Below are 15,984 nucleotides of genomic sequence, written 5' to 3'. Positions count from 1 at the left end.
TAGCAGAGCTGTGTACTGTGAAGCAGAGCTGTATGTGTAACCTGCATGTAGCAGAGCTGTGTACTGTGTAGCAGTGCTGTATGTGTAATCTGCATGTAGCAGAGCTGTGTACTGTGTAGCAGAGCTGTATGTGTAACCTGCATGTAGCAGAGCTGTGTACTGTGTAGCAGAGCTGTATGTGTAACCTGCATGTAGCAGTGCTGTGTACTGTGTAGCAGAGCTGTATTTGTAACCTGAATGTAGCAGAGCTGTGTACTGTGTAGCAGAGCTGTATGTGTAATCTGCATGTATCAGAGCTGTGTCCTGTGTAGCGGAGCTGTATGTGTAACCTGCATGTAGCAGGCTGTGTACTGTGTTACAGGGATGTATGTGCAACCTGCATGTAGCAGTGCTGTGTACTGTGTTACAGAGATGTGTGTGTAACCGCATGTAGCAGAGCTTTTTACTGTGTAACAGAGATGTGTGTGTAACCTGGGAACTATAAAAAAGTGTAAAATAAAACAAAAAAATTCAGATCACCCCCCTTTTCCCAAAATGAAAATAAAAAAAAATAAAAAAATACACATCATGGGTGTCGCAATGTGTAAAAACACCCATTGTATAAAAATATATTCCCCATACGGCAAACGGCAAAACAGAAGAAAAAAAAGAGTCCAAATGTCCGATTCGCCGTTTTTGGTCGCTTCATTTGCTACAAAAATGTAAATAAAAAGCGATCAAAAAGTCTTAAACACCCCAGAATGGTATCAGTGAAAAGTTCAGATTGCCCCGCAAAAAATGAGCCCCCACCCAGCGCCGTACACATAATTACAAAAAAGTTATAGAGCTCAAAATATGACGACAAAAAAAAAAAATCTGATTCTGTAAATCTCCTGTCACTCCAAGTTACTCAGAATTGGTAACCCTAATTAATAAATACATGCAACATGAATGCATATATGCCGCTTCACACAGATCACAAGTGTTAGGCCTCTTGCACATGAACGTTGTTGGTCCATTCCGTGCATTGGGGACAGCAATTTGCAGTCCCCAATGCACGGGCAACGTGCGTGCAGCAGCCGGGACAGATCCAGACCCATTCAACTTGAATAGGTCCGTGAATATGTTCTACTTTTTTGCTGTGCGGAGGCACGGCCAGAAACACCACGGAAGCACTCTGTAGTGCTTCTGTGGGGATCCGATCCGTGTTTCTGTTCCGTTCAAGTGAATGGGTCGACATCACGGATGCGGGATGCACACGGCTGGTGCCCTGTGTATTGCGGAACCGCCGTATGTGGTCCACAATACAACTACAGGCACACAGCGACCATGTGCAAGAGGCCTTACAAAGATGGGATTTAAGGTGCACATCCTCTTGTGCTTCCCATATTCCACAGATTTATATCACACAGCTACTTACAGTTGTGCTGATAAGTTTACATACACTTGCAGAATTTATGATTTCTTAAAGGGGTATTCTCATCTTCCCTTTTTCATACTTACCTTCCTTGAGCGTGACGTTCACTTCCTGTATTCTTCTCCCGGCCGGGCCGCGCTTGCGCAGAAGACTGAAGATTCTCTCCCGGCCGGGCCGCGCAATGTCCTGAACGCGCACAGCGCTGCGCATGTGCCATGGTGACTTATTCCTGGCCTGTATAGTACAGAGTCGGCGTGCGCATTCGCGGCTCTGTACTATACTGGCCAGGAAGAAGTCATCATGGCGCATGCGCAGCGGCATGCGCGTTCAGGACATTGCGCGGCCCAGCCGGGAGAGAATTTTCCGTCTTCTGCGCAAGCGTGGCCCGGCTGGATTCGACAGGAGAGGTGGCCGTAACCAGGGGAGACCAAAGACAACGATCAGGTAAGAGGGGACTTATTTTCTAAAAAAGGATGGGAATTGGGTAATAAAATGTATTTAGAAAAATTATCACTGTCAAATCATTAACAGATTTAAGAGTGATCATTAAGATGAGAATACCCCTTTAACCATTGTTCAGAGAATATGATTGATACCACAGACACTTCTCTCTCGCTCGTGGTTAGTGGTCGGCTGAAGCCATTTATGTCAAACAACGGTGTTTACTCTTTATAAATCATAATCACAACACAAACTCCCCAAATGACCCTGGTCAGAAGTTTACACACCCCAGTTATTAATACCATGTATTGCCCCCTTTAGCATCAATGACAGCTTGAAGTCTTTTGTGGTAGTTATGGATGAGGGTCTTTATTTTCTCAGATGGTAAAACTGCCTATTCTTCCTGTTGAAAAAAAAAAGCAATTCCACCACAGTTTTACGTGATTTCTATTTACGACATTCGATGTGCGATAAAACTGACTGGTTACTTTTATTCTACAGGTCAGATCGAATCCGGCAATACCTTATATGTATAGTTTTTCTTGCGTTTTAATAGTGTTAAAAAAATAAAAATATCCGATTTTTTTTGTCGCCATATTTTGAGCCCCATAACTTTTTTGTAATTATGTGTACAGAGCTGGATGGGGGCTCATTTTTTGAGGGGCAATCTAAACTTTTTACTGATACCATTCTGGGGTGTTTAAGACTTTTTGATCACTTTTTATTTACATTTTTGTAGCAAATGAAGTGACGAAAAACGGCGAATCGGACATTTGGACTCTTTTTTTTTCTGTTTTGCTGGTTGCCGTATGGGGAATATATTTTTATACAATGGGCGTTTTTACACATTGCGAAACCCATGATGTGTCTTTTATTTTAATTTTGGGAAAAGGGGGGTGATCTGAATATTTATGTTTTTTTTTTACACTTTTTTATAGTTCCCAGGTTACACACACATCTCTGTAACACAGTACACAGCTCTGCTACATGCGGTTAGACAAACTGCTCTATATACACAGTACACAGCTCTGCTACCTGCAGGTTGCACATACATCCCTGTAACACAGTACACAGCTCTGCTACATGCAGGTTACACATACAGCTCTGCTACACAGTACACAGCACTTCTACATGCAGGTTACACACACATCTCTGTAACACAGTACACAGCTCTGCTACATGCTGTTACACACACTGCTCTATATACACAGTACACAGCTCTGCTACATGCAGGTTACACATACAGCTCTGTAACACAGTACGCAGCCTGCTACATGCAGGTTACACATACAGCTCTTTAACACAGTACACAGCTCTGCTACGTGCAGGTTACACATACATCTCTGTAACACAGTACACAGCTCTGCTACATGCAGGTTACACATACAGCTCTGCTACACAGTACACAGCACTTCTACATGCAGGTTACACACACATCTCTGTAACACAGTACACAGCTCTGCTACATGCTGTTACACACACTGCTCTATATACACAGTACACAGCTCTGCTACATGCAGGCTACACACACATCTCTGTAACACAGTACACATCTCTGCTACACAGTACACAACACTGCTACCTGCAGGTTGCACATACATCCCTGTAACACAGTACACAGCTCTGCTACATGCAGGTTACACATACAGATCTGCTACACAGTACACAGCTCTGCTACCTGCAGGTTGCAGATACATCTCTGTAACACAGTACACAGCTCTGCTACATGCAGGTTACACATACAGCTCTGATACACAGTACACAGCACTGCTACATGCAGGTTACACATACAGCTCTGCTACACAGTTCACAGCTCTGCTACATGCAGGTTACACATACAGCTCTGCTACACAGTACACAGCTCTGCTACATGCAGGTTACACATACAGATCTGCTACACAGTACACAGCTCTGCTACCTGCAGGTTACACGTACATCTCTGTAACACAGTACACAGCTCTGCTACATGCAGGTTACACATACATCTCTATAACACAGTACACAGCTCTGCTACATGCAGGTTACACACACATCTCTGTAACACAGTACACAGCTCTGCTACATGCAGGTTACACACACATCTCTAGTACAGAGCTCTATTTGATGGCTACTGTTCTGTACACTCTACCAGCTGCTGTGCACATCTGACCCCTCCCACACACGTGACTCGTCACATGGTCATGATGTCATCACAGGTCCTTTGCCTCTCCAGCAGCTAGCAGCTCCGTCAGGTGAAGAGTGTGTGTAGTAGGGCGTATTTTGAGTTAGGGAGGACGGAGTTTTGTCTGATGTCTGAGGTCTGATGGAGTTTTGGGTGACGGAGGACGGAGTTTTGTCTGATGTCTGAGGTCTGATGGAGTTTTGTCTGATGGAGGACGGAGTTTTGTCTGATGTCTGAGGGCTGATGGAGTTTTGTCTGACGGAGGACGGAGTTTTGTCTGATGTCTGAGGGCTGATGGAGTTTTGTCTGACGGAGGACGGAGTTTTGTCTGATGTCTGAGGTCTGATGGAGTTTTGTCTGACGGAGGACGGAGTTTTGTCTGATGTCTGAGGTCTGATGGAGTTTTGGGTGATGGAGGACGGAGTTTTGTCTGATGTCTGAGGGCTGATGGAGTTTTGTCTGACGGAGGACGGAGTTTTGTCTGATGTCTGAGGTCTGATGGAGTTTTGGGTGATGGAGGACGGAGTTTTGTCTGATGTCTGAGGGCTGATGGAGTTTTGTCTGACGGAGGACGGAGTTTTGTCTGATGTCTGAGGGCTGATGGAGTTTTGCCTGACGGAGGATGGAGTTGTGGATGATGTCTGACGATGTCCTAATATGTATGCCGTATAAGATATGTCATTGCGTTCTGATCAATGGAAGTCCAACTGCTGGAACCTCCTTCTTTTAGGAAGAAAAAAAAGATACCCCTTTTCTAATGCTGGACTACCCCTTTAAAGTTGAACATGGTTGAAACTTTTTGTCAGGAACAGGTTTAATGACTGTGAATCCTCCTTAGCTACTTCTTATGTGTATCATGGGGTACTGAGTTCATTACTTCTAAGCCTCTAAGTAGCAGTTTTGGGCAGTTTCTTGACCGTCTGTGGTACACCATAATGGGAGAAATAAATCTCAGTTTCCGGATCAGTCTGTGAGATAATTGGTATAAGTCATTGTACCTACTGACGACTAATCCACAAAGTCCTTGAACTGTGTTCACTTGTTCTAGGTGCAAGGCACAGATGAGCTGCCGCGTTATCAGATCCACCAGAGTTGGCCGGTACAGCTGGCAAGCAGCATTTTTTTTATTTTATTTTTTCTGGCAGAGTCAGCATTCTTGGCGGAGCCCAACAGATCCCATTATGAGTGAGGATCCGGAGTACTAGAATGCTAAAATGCAGGGGTGGCCATAGCCTTAGCTAGGTTTTGGAGTGAATGGAGCTACTAGAGAGGGGTTGTTGATCCAGGGAGTTAGTCTGATTGCCTGATTGGAGTCGGGAAGGAATTTTTTATTACCCTAAAGTGGGGAAAATTGGCTTCTACCTCACTGTTTTTTTTTTTTTTTTTGCCTTCCTCTGGATCAACTTGCAGGATAACAGGCCGAACTGGGTGGACAAATGTATTTTTTCGGCCTTATATACTATGTTACTATTTTTAACTACTTTTATAACAACTTCTTTCCTCTGAAGTCTTGCTGAGGAGATATCCACCTCACTGCAGATACAGATACTGGGACCAAGTGCCCTTTGGGGATCAGACCAGTTATTCAAATGCTGTAAAATTGCATATATTCTTTTGTCAGCCCCGAAATGAATCAATAGTGATGGTTATCTGCAGCCTGGCTACGGTATACCTACAGAGGAGTAACCATACCATTTTATTTATGTTCCAACTTTAGACTAAATGATAAAGCCAGAGATCTGTTTACCAGTTATGGAAGCAGTTTTGCTAAGAAACTGGGATTCCGAGACTCCTGGACCTTTGTCGGAGGGAAAGGATTAAGGAACAAAAGCCCCTTTGAACAGGTAATGTTAATGTCTGGCGTTATTGGGGCATATAGACACCATAAAAGGGGTTCCTTTTGTGCGTCAGAGTAGAGGGCTACTAAGAAGAACCAGTCTTGCTCAGATAGACTCAGGCCACTCATGGTTTTACCAGTGAGATCTGATTTTCCTAATTTAGAGTTTGTCTGTATCAAAAACTTGCTGTATACTAACTCATTGGGGGAGATATATCAAGACTGGCGGATCCATTCGCCAGTCTTGATCTCCCTGCACTGGCGTGAGATGCGCCTGATTTGTTAAGAAGCAGAAGCCTCTTATCATTTCAGACGCATCTCTGCCCTGCTGTGAGCCAGAAACTGAAGTCTACGCCAGCTACATCCTGGCGTAGACTTCAGCTATAACTTCCAGCACTTTCTGGCAAAAGTTATAGTAAATGCGGTGTGAAATGCCCCCTTTTCTTGGCACTTCAAAAAGTGTAGGGAAGCTAAAAAAAGTCGGTGCGCCATAATGTGCGACTTTTTTACACCACAATTGTGGTGTAAAGTGATTGATAAATGCCCCCATTGAGTTCATTACATCATATACAAAAGAATGCACAATATGCAGGATTGTCTGTAAGAAAAACAAAATGTAGCCCAAAGGGCCACCCATGCCATTCACCAATTCCTCCATCTTCACCTAGGGATGATAGACTCCAGAATGGCTTTCTGAAGGAGGTCAAGGAAGGTGTAGGTGGTCCATCTAGTATACCTACACCCTACCGATAGGTGAATAGAATTATACTTACTTGCTCCCCACTGCTCGGTTCCAACTCATTAGGTCCAAGCCTGCATGGATGGGGACATGTGTGCCGCTCCAATCAACTAACTACAGACCTGTCTCCAATCATTCCTTCATTTCTAAACCCCTGGAGTGTCTGGTCTACTCTACTGTAACTCACTAGTAATTGGCCTCCCCCTCACCAGACTTTCCTCTCTCCAATCTATCCTTAAAGGGGTTCTGCAGTTTGTTTAAACTGATGATCTATTCTCTGAATAGATCATCAGCATCTCATTGGTGGGGGTGCGACCCACGGGACCCCCGCCGATCAGCTGTTTGAGAAAGCAGCGGCGCTGGCAGTAGTACCACAGCCTTCTCGCTGTTTACCGCAGGTCCAGTGACGTCACGACTAGTATCACTAGCCTGGGCGTGGCTAAGCTCCATTCAATTGAATAGAGCTTATCCGCGCCCAGGCCAGTTGATACTAGTCGTGACGTCACTGGGCCTGCAGTAAACAGTGAGAAAGCCGCGGCGCCAGACCTCCGACGATCGCGGGGTCAGACCTCCGACGATCAGATGCTGATGATCTATCAAGAGGATAGATAATCAGTTTAAACAAACTGCAGAACCCCTTTAATGCAGCAGCCAGGGTCGCCTATCTGTCTAATCGCTACTCCGACGCCTCCACTCTGTGCCAGTCATTCCACTGGTTTCCCATACAGTATAGAATCCAATGTAAACTGTTCATTCTCACCCAGAAAGCTATTCACAGTGCTGCGTCCCCCTACATCTCTTCCTCATCTCTGTCTACCATCCTACCCGTGCTCTACGCTTTGCAAACGATTTACTGACATCCACTGTAATCCAAACCTCTAACTCCCGGCTACAAGACTTCTCCCGAGCTGCACCAGTTCTCTGGAATGCCATACCCCAAGAAATTAGGTTAAATCACAATATACACAGTTTTAGGTGCTCCCTAAAAACACATCTTCTTAGGGAGGCCTATCACATCCCCTGATCTAACTCCTCTCCATACATGGCCCATTTATCATCCGTTCCTGAACCTGATCCTCCACCAAACTCTCCACCGCACCCAGAAGCACTACAGATGTCGACTGCTGACTGGCTCATGCAGCTCCCCTATTTTCCCAAGATGGCTGGACCATTGTACAAAACCAGCACTGTTACCTTTTGTTTCACCCCTTTCCCCCCATAGATTGTAAGCTCTTGCGAGCAGGGCCCTCATTCCTCTTGTTCTAATTATTGACTTGTCTGTTGCTATGTTATTTAGGACTGTACATGAACCCCTGAATTGTAAAGTAATGCAAAATATGTTGGCGCTATATTAAAATAAAATTATTATTATGATTGGACTCAGCAGTGACATGTTCCCAAGTAACGATGTGCCACTTGGGGACATGACACTTCTGAGACCTGTTATTGGATGCAGAATGCATAGTAAAATAGCACTGGAGGGGTTAAAAAAAATAAAAAATAATGTAACTCACCTTAGTCCACTTGATCGCGTAGCCCGGCATCTCTTCTGTCTCCTTTGCTGAACAGGACCTGTGGTGAGCATTCATTTCAGGAACAGGACCTGTGGTGACGTCACTCTGGTCATCACATGATCCATCACCATGGTAAAAGATCATGTGATGACTGTGACATCACCAAAGGTCCTTGTTGCTACACAGAGCTAAGATCAAGACAGAAGGAGATGCCGGGCAGCGTGATCAAGTGGATAAAAAGGTGAGTTAAATTATTATTTATTTATTTTTTAACCCCTCCAGCGCTATTTGACTATGCATTCTGTATTCAGAATGCTATTATTTTCCCTTATAACCATGTTATAAGGGAAAATAATAATGATCGGGTCTCCATCCCGATCGTCTCCTAGCAACCGTGTGTGAAAATCGCACCGCATCCGCACTTGCTTGCGGATGTTTGCGATTTTCACGCAACCCCATTCACTTCTATGGGGCCTGCGTTGTGTGAAAAATGCGCAAAGAGGAGCATGCTGCGATTTTCACACAACGCACAAGTGATGTGTGAAAATCACTGCTCATGTGAACAGCCCCATAGAAATGAATGGGTCGGTATTCAGTGCGGGTGCAATGCGTTCAACTCACGCATCGCATCCACGTGGGATACTCGCCCGTGTGAAAGGGGCCTTAAGGTTCCTAGGTTACACACTCATTACAACAGACCCACCAGTGCTGGATTGCCACCATTACAAACCTTTCTGTAGCAATGCCACAGCACTAGTGAAATTTACTTTTGCAGACGGGAGACGCCTGTTAATAGCTAATTTGTATGAATGTGTCCCCCAGATCGTCGTGTCTATGACCTATGTAAACTAAAGTTCTTAACACTGAAGGGTAATTGTAAATTTTTTTCCTTTCTGTTCAGCACATCAAAAATGACAAGGAAAACAATAAGTATGACGGATGGCCTGAAGTTCTGGAAATTAGTGGATGTATTCCTAGGAAAATGGACTAATGTCGCCTTAATTTACTGTTTGGACTCCTTCAGGATGTCCCAGCAATCTGTTTACATGTGGATGTATATATTTTATTATTTAATAAAGAAAGGAGATCAATGGGAACTCTGACATTTTCCCCATTTTTTTTCCATCAAAAATGGTGCCCAGACTACAGAAGACATTTTGTCCCATGGTTGGGGTAATGTATAATGGTGTGAACAGTATATTTCTGCCAGGCAGAGGATATATATATCCAGTGCCTTAAGGGGTGATGCCCCACAAGTGCAACCCATGCACAATGTTGTATACTCACCTAAACCATACCACCACCATGAACGGTGCATTGAAGGTCTGCTCTCGTCAATGTGGTAGGCGCAATGACGTCAGTGTATCGGCACTGATTGTGCCAAACAACTGGCGGAAGTGGAATGGTGGAGCAGGGATCGGTCATCATTGTGTCCCACTGTAACTGCAACAACAGTGGTCCGCAAGGGGTCCCTTTAAGATGAGATAAGTGTTTTGTGACGCCAGTTGCAATGAAGAAACAACGGGATGGAGTCCCTTCAAGAAATGATGTTGGTACCCAGGTGTAGGAATGGCTGAGTGATATAGGGTGGCCTATAATGTCCCTTAATGTTTTGTGCATGTGTCACGGTGCTCCTACCTGGATACGCTGGATCCCCAGGAGTTGGCTCTGAAGCAGACAAATAGGGTGAACAATTGAAGAATTTGAAATATTTCAGTCCAGACCTTGTGATGAAGTTCAAGGGCAGCTTTACTTTGCATAAATGTTTCTCCAAACGGTTTACAGACATTATCTTGGTTCAAGCAGGCTTTAGCATTACCTCTGGCAGGCAAACAATCTCAACTCTGATACATCGGTTTCTCTTTGGCTCTGCTATACTAACAGACTTAAATGAAATCTCTGCTTCTGCAGGATGCTGCAACTTCTCTCTGTAGTCTGACTCTGGATTATGCCAGGGAATAGGTTAGAATCCTGGCAGCTCCAACAAGGAGTCTAGAGTCTTATTTTCGTATATACTGCCGTTTAGAGACTCTTTTTTGTTTCTCTGTAGGTTTACCTGTTTCCAGTGAGTTGGCACTGGTTGCTTTACACTGGGTTTGTGCCACTTTGTAGCAACGTTGTAACCTAAATATTTCCCCTCCTTCTGGTAGCAAACAGGACTGGCCCACTTCTGACCAGGAAAGGAGGGGAGAATGGAATGGTGAGTTCCATTCTCTCTAAGTGTATCTCTGCTATAGTTGCTGCCACCTGCTGGTGAACTAGGCACATTACATGAACAATTACATAACATTATTATAAATGCACAGTGTCTAGGGACCTGGAAATAAATGCATAAGATAACATTATATTAGCATTCACAGATAGAAGAAGGGCGTAGGAGTGGTAATGCCACTCGGGGGGCGTTAAATAACTACCTCTTAAAGACACACATACATTGAAGTCAGAACATGCAGCAGCCAGCCTGAGTCAGAGGCCGAAAGTTGGGACTGTCCCACTGGATCTGGGACAGGTGGGAGGAATGGATTAAGTTGGCTCCTTGGCTGAACAGACCCTTTATTGACATATACAATAGTTATGGCACCTTTCTAGCATGGATACCCTCTATTAAGGGATCAGCAACCTCCGGCACTCCAGGTGTTGTGAAACTACATCTCCCATCATGCACACTTCCTTGGCTGTTCTCTGAACTCCCACAGAAGTGAAAGGAGCATGCTGGGAGTTGTAGTTTCACAACAGCTGGAGTGCCGAAGGTTCCTGATCCCTGCTCTATTACTATCATGTGTGTTAATTTTAATAATGTGATGAAATAAATATACTATTGATGATATACTACGCTTCTTTGTCTTCAGTCCATGTGGAGATTTGGGTTAGTACTGGTCACCATATAATAAATAAAGTTACAATACTGTAGTTTACTATATAGATATAAAAGGGCTGTCCAGAATTTTTTGATTCATGGTCTATCCAAAGGATTGGTCATTAATATCTGATCGGTGGGGCTCAACCCTCTGCACCCCTATTGCACAGCTTTATCCGCTCTGTAGTGGACGCAGCTGGTTATTGCAGCACTGCTCCAGTTAAAAGTGAATGATCATTAAACAAATTATGATCAAACTGATTAGAATTCAGCTTGAATGAATGTTTATGAGCTGTCAGGAAACTAGAGGTTAGTCTCTGACTGATTGACTGGGGAGGGAAATGAACAGTCTGCAGAAGCAGTGAAACTGAAAGCTGTAAAGGAAAAAACTGTTGAAATGTATTTAATAAAGATCAATAAAAAAATTTTTTTTAGAGAAAAATAAGTAGAATAATGCAATAATTAAAAAAATTAAAGTTGCACATAGTCTTTAAAGTGTACCTTAAAATAAACTTAAAACTATTACAAATGCCATAAAAATAATTTTTGTGATATATTTTATTCATAGCATAGCCACTCATTACAGGGTATCCTGCTCCCATGTGCTGTGCAGAGGTGTCAGCGGAGCGGGCACAGGCAGGAGCGGCGATGTGTGTCCCTGCCAGTCCTGTGCTCACTGCGGTGCCTATTGTAGATACATGGCTGCGGTGTACAGATCATGTATGTGCTGCAGTGAAAGGCGCTATAGACAGGCTGAACATAAGGAGCCCGTTTTCACATAAAGACAGCAGAATCCATTTTTAAAACATATTGCACAATTGTTTTTGGGGGCATTTGCAGAGAAACAATATGGTGTGCAAGACAAGGATGTACAGTAAACTCATTTTAAGTGTAACTGCCATTCTATTTTATTTGTGTAATATATAGGGGCTAGAAAAATAGCTCTAAAGTGGCCCGTTTTGAGCCTTAGCGCCGCTCCTCTGTCTTCTGTTTACATAAATGTGGAGATTTGCTCAACACTGACCGTGTTATGTAAACAGAAGACAGAGGAGCGTTGCTAAGGCTCAAAATGGGCCACTTTAGAGCTATTTTTCTAATAGAAATGTACAATTTCAGTAATTAAAATATATTACAAAAATGGTCAGCATCACTGCCCCTATACATCACACAAATAAAAATAGAATGGCAGTTACACTTAAAATTAGCTTACTGTACATCCTTGTCTTGCACACCATATTTTATCTCTGCAAATGCCCATAAAATAATTTTTGTAATATGTTTTAAAAATTGATTCTGCTGTCTTTATGTGAAAACGGGCTCCTTATGTTCACCCTGCCTATCTATAGCGCCTTTCACTGCAGCACATACATAATCTGTACACCGCAGCCATGTATCTACAATAGGCACCGCAGTGAGCGCAGGACTGGCAGGGACACACATCGCCGCTCCTGCCTGTGCCCGCTCCTCTGAAACCTCTGCACAGCACATGGGAGCAGGATACCCTGTAATGAGTGGCTATGCTATGAATACAAATAGAATGGCAGTTACACTTTTAAAAAAAGAGTGTAATCCGCAATCCAGAAAATTGACTTTGCCTATCGTGTAGTATGGCAAAAGGGTAAATTGTGAAATAGTAGAAGTGTGAGTGAAACTAGAAGACCAATAGGAAATTATACAGAAAAGTAATTAAACACCAAGTTTAAAAGTACTTTGGGAGGATTTTTTAACCTTGTTCTAAAATATTCCCAAACAAATTCGAAATGAAGCAGAAAATACAGTCCTGTATTGACAATACTCATAAGTAGGGAGTACCTATTGAGGGTGCAGAGGTAGAGGTATTGCCTCAGAGCAGGAGCACAGGCTCTAGTTACATCTCTGCACATGATTATGTGATAAGCATTGACTATACACAAAACAATATTAATTTCTATCATAGACCCTGCGCTTACCTTTTTTTGACAGTAGATGGCGATGTGGTCCTACAAATTAGCAAATGCTGCTCTTGTAGTTCAGGAAAGCTGCAGAGAGGTAATGGAGGGTATTTTTTTTAAACACATATCTTTTTAATTAGACAAAGACTAAATGACACTGAAGCATTTCCACACAAGTTTAGGTTATTTATGGGAAAATTTTCATTCTACAGTGATATTATATATATTTATATATTATAAGTCGGGCATTTAAGTAGAAGCAGCAATGGTGATTTCCTCATCTCAAAAATGTATTGAAACAAAAGCCAATACCAGTGGTGGGTATACCCCACAAAAATGTCAGTGTCTCACTAACTTGTCATGTGCCCTTGAGCATCAATTACAGCTTGACAACGACGTCTCCTGCTGTTCACAAGTCGTCCTAATGTCTGCTGAGGCATGGCATCCCACTCTTCTTGAAGGGCGGCCCTCAGGTCATTAAGGTTCTGGGGTACAAAGTTAAGAGCCTCTACACGACTGATCCCATAGGTTTTCAATAGGATTCAGGTCTAGAAAAAGCTCATCCACTCCATTTGAGGTCCCCCAGTCTCCAGCAGCCGTTCCCTAATGATGCGACCTCGATGAGCTGGCGCATTGTCGTCCATGAAGATGAAATTAGGCCTGTTTTGTTCATGGAGAGGCACAATGACTGGATTAATGATGTTATTCAAGTAGTATGGGCTGGTCACTGTACTATTCACAAAGTGGAGGGCAGTTCTGTATTGACCACCTGCCCACACTGTAACACCACCACCAACGGCTCGTCTGGTGACAACAGTGGCTGATGCATAGCGCTCTCCTTGACGTCTCCAACATCGCTGGCGGACATAATTTCTGTTCAGCATGAATCGACTTTCATCAGTGAACAGCACTGAGGCCCACTGGTCCCTTATCCAGCGTAGATACTCCCTGGCCCATGCAAGACGATGACGCCTGCGCCTGGTGGTGTGGTCAGGTACTCTTGCAGGTTGTCTAGAACGCAGACCACGCTGATATAAACTGTTTCAAATGGTTTGACGTGACACTTGGGTGCCTCTCACCTCCCTTAAATGTGCCTGAAGCTGTGCGGCATTCGTCATCCGGTTCCGCGGGGCATTGTTCACAATGAAGCGGTCATCAGTGTGAAATGTGGCCAGAGGATGTCCACTTCTACGCCTTTCTGTGACTCTTCCAGTCTCTCTGTATCTCTGTTGCAACCTGCTGATGACTCTCTGTGACACTCTAAGCTCAGTGGCCACTTCTGTCTGATAACATTCTGCTTGAAGCCTCGCAATGACGAGGTAATGTTGATCAATTGTTAGGTGTCATCTTGGTCTCATGACTTCAAAATGTAAACAGCATCACGAGATGTGGAAACAGCACTCATTTTGTGAACATTGTATTCATGTAAATGAAGTTAAATTATTTGGATTGACATTCTGCTGTTTGGCCACAAGAGGCCACTGTTTCATAAGCTATCTAAAAAGGACTGCATTTCTAGATTCATGTGACGTTGAAAACTCTCAGGGGGTGGAGTTACAAAGCCTGGGGAGGAAAGCGTCAGCAGCCATCTTAGGGTGAGCTTGGAAGAGACATCCAGGAGCTCTATTACACTATATCAAAGTCTTTTCATGAAGCAACGAACACATGGCTTTTAGTTGATAACTTGTTGGTTATTTACAGTCAGCAGCGTGGATGGTACTAAATGAACCACCCAGTCCCTCAGTCAGGCTAAAAAAAAACACCAAAGTGAAGAAAATGTTTGCCAGCAACTGAAAAAGTTTATTGGAGTGATTATATCATAAGGATAGGGCTACATGGTGACACTGGCCGCACAGCAGCTGTCGTGGCCAGGATTGCTAAGTAGCGGTGATCCTAAATAAATGAATAGGATCTTCATGTCATAAGAAATCCAACAAATAAAAATTACTTATGTAACGAACAAAAAAACCTTATGGTGTCAAAAATGTATGTACTATAAAAAATGTTTTTAAATAAAATGGAAAATGTGCCTGGTTATGAAAAGAGGACCAGTCATGAACAGTCTATCCTTTTTAAAAAATAAATTTTTTGTAAAGGAATAGGAAAGAATGGACATCTGTTTTTTTATGGTATGCACTATAATTAGATTTTTATTAAATTTTTTTGTGGAATAGAAAAAAAAACATTTTTGTGTTATACTTTATACACTGTCACAATGTATTGGAAATGCTATATACACTGACCAAAAATATAAACGCAACTCTTTCGGTTTTGCTCCCATTTTGCATGAGCTGAACTCAAAGATCTGAAACATTTTCTACATACACAAAAGACCCATTACTCTCAAATATTGCTCACAAATCTGTCTAAATCTGTGTTAGTGAGCACTTCTCATTTGCTGAGATAATCCATCCCACCTCACAGGTGTGGCATATCAAGGTGCTGATTAGACAGCATGAATATTGCACAGGTGTGCGTTAGACTGCCCACAATAAAAGACAACTCTGAAATGTGCACAGTTTTGTCTTACTGGGGGGGGAGGGGGGGGGAGGGGGGGGGGGGGGTCAGCCACCATCTGCATCACGCACTGCAACACATCTCCGTCTCATAGAGCGGATCAGGTTGTTGATTGTGGCCTGTGGAATGTTGGTCCACTCCTCTTCAATAGCTGTGCGACTTTGCAGAATATTGGCAGGAACTGTAACAAGCTGTCGTATACGCCGATCCAGAGCATCCCAGACATGCTCAATGGGTGACATGGCCGGTGAGTATACTGGCCATGCAAGAACTAGGATGTTTTCAGCTTCCAGGAATTGTGTACAGACCCTTGCAATATGGGTGCCACGATGGGGAGTGGGGGAAACCCCCCACCGTAAAATGTAAAATGGATTTGGGTATCAACTAGACCAGGCTGCCAAGAAAAGGGAGCTGGTCACCTCCTATAGCATCCCTAAATCTGGCCCAGTTCTCCTAACTGTATGAGCCGACCCTTAAGGTAGGAGGGCCCATACACTGGAACCTCAGAACCCTGAAATCCCTGAATATCCCTGAGGTTAGGAGACAGGGACAAGAGACAACTAGGTTCATCCAAGACATGGATGAACCAGA

The 15,984-nt window shown here is 43.5% G+C and overlaps 1 protein-coding gene across 2 annotated transcripts in view; it reads left to right on the top strand.

Annotated features, from left to right (window-relative positions):
• FAM3D (FAM3 metabolism regulating signaling molecule D) overlaps window positions 1-9,185 on the top strand; it is a 74,478-nt gene extending 65,293 nt beyond the window's left edge. For both annotated transcript variants that reach the window (XM_044301390.1, XM_044301391.1), the window contains exons 9-10: window positions 5,716-5,842; window positions 8,990-9,185. In XM_044301390.1, coding sequence (XP_044157325.1) covers window positions 5,716-5,842; window positions 8,990-9,079 — 217 coding nt within the window. In that variant the 3' untranslated portion in view covers window positions 9,080-9,185. The remainder of the gene's footprint in view (window positions 1-5,715; window positions 5,843-8,989) is intronic.
• Window positions 9,186-15,984: the final 6,799 nt, after the last annotated feature.

Source organism: Bufo gargarizans, chromosome 7 (genome assembly GCF_014858855.1).
Source record: "Bufo gargarizans isolate SCDJY-AF-19 chromosome 7, ASM1485885v1, whole genome shotgun sequence".
Taxonomy (NCBI): domain Eukaryota; kingdom Metazoa; phylum Chordata; class Amphibia; order Anura; family Bufonidae; genus Bufo; species Bufo gargarizans.
The sequence above is the reverse complement of the archived record's forward strand: the minus strand, read 5'-3'. Positions and strand labels throughout refer to the sequence as shown.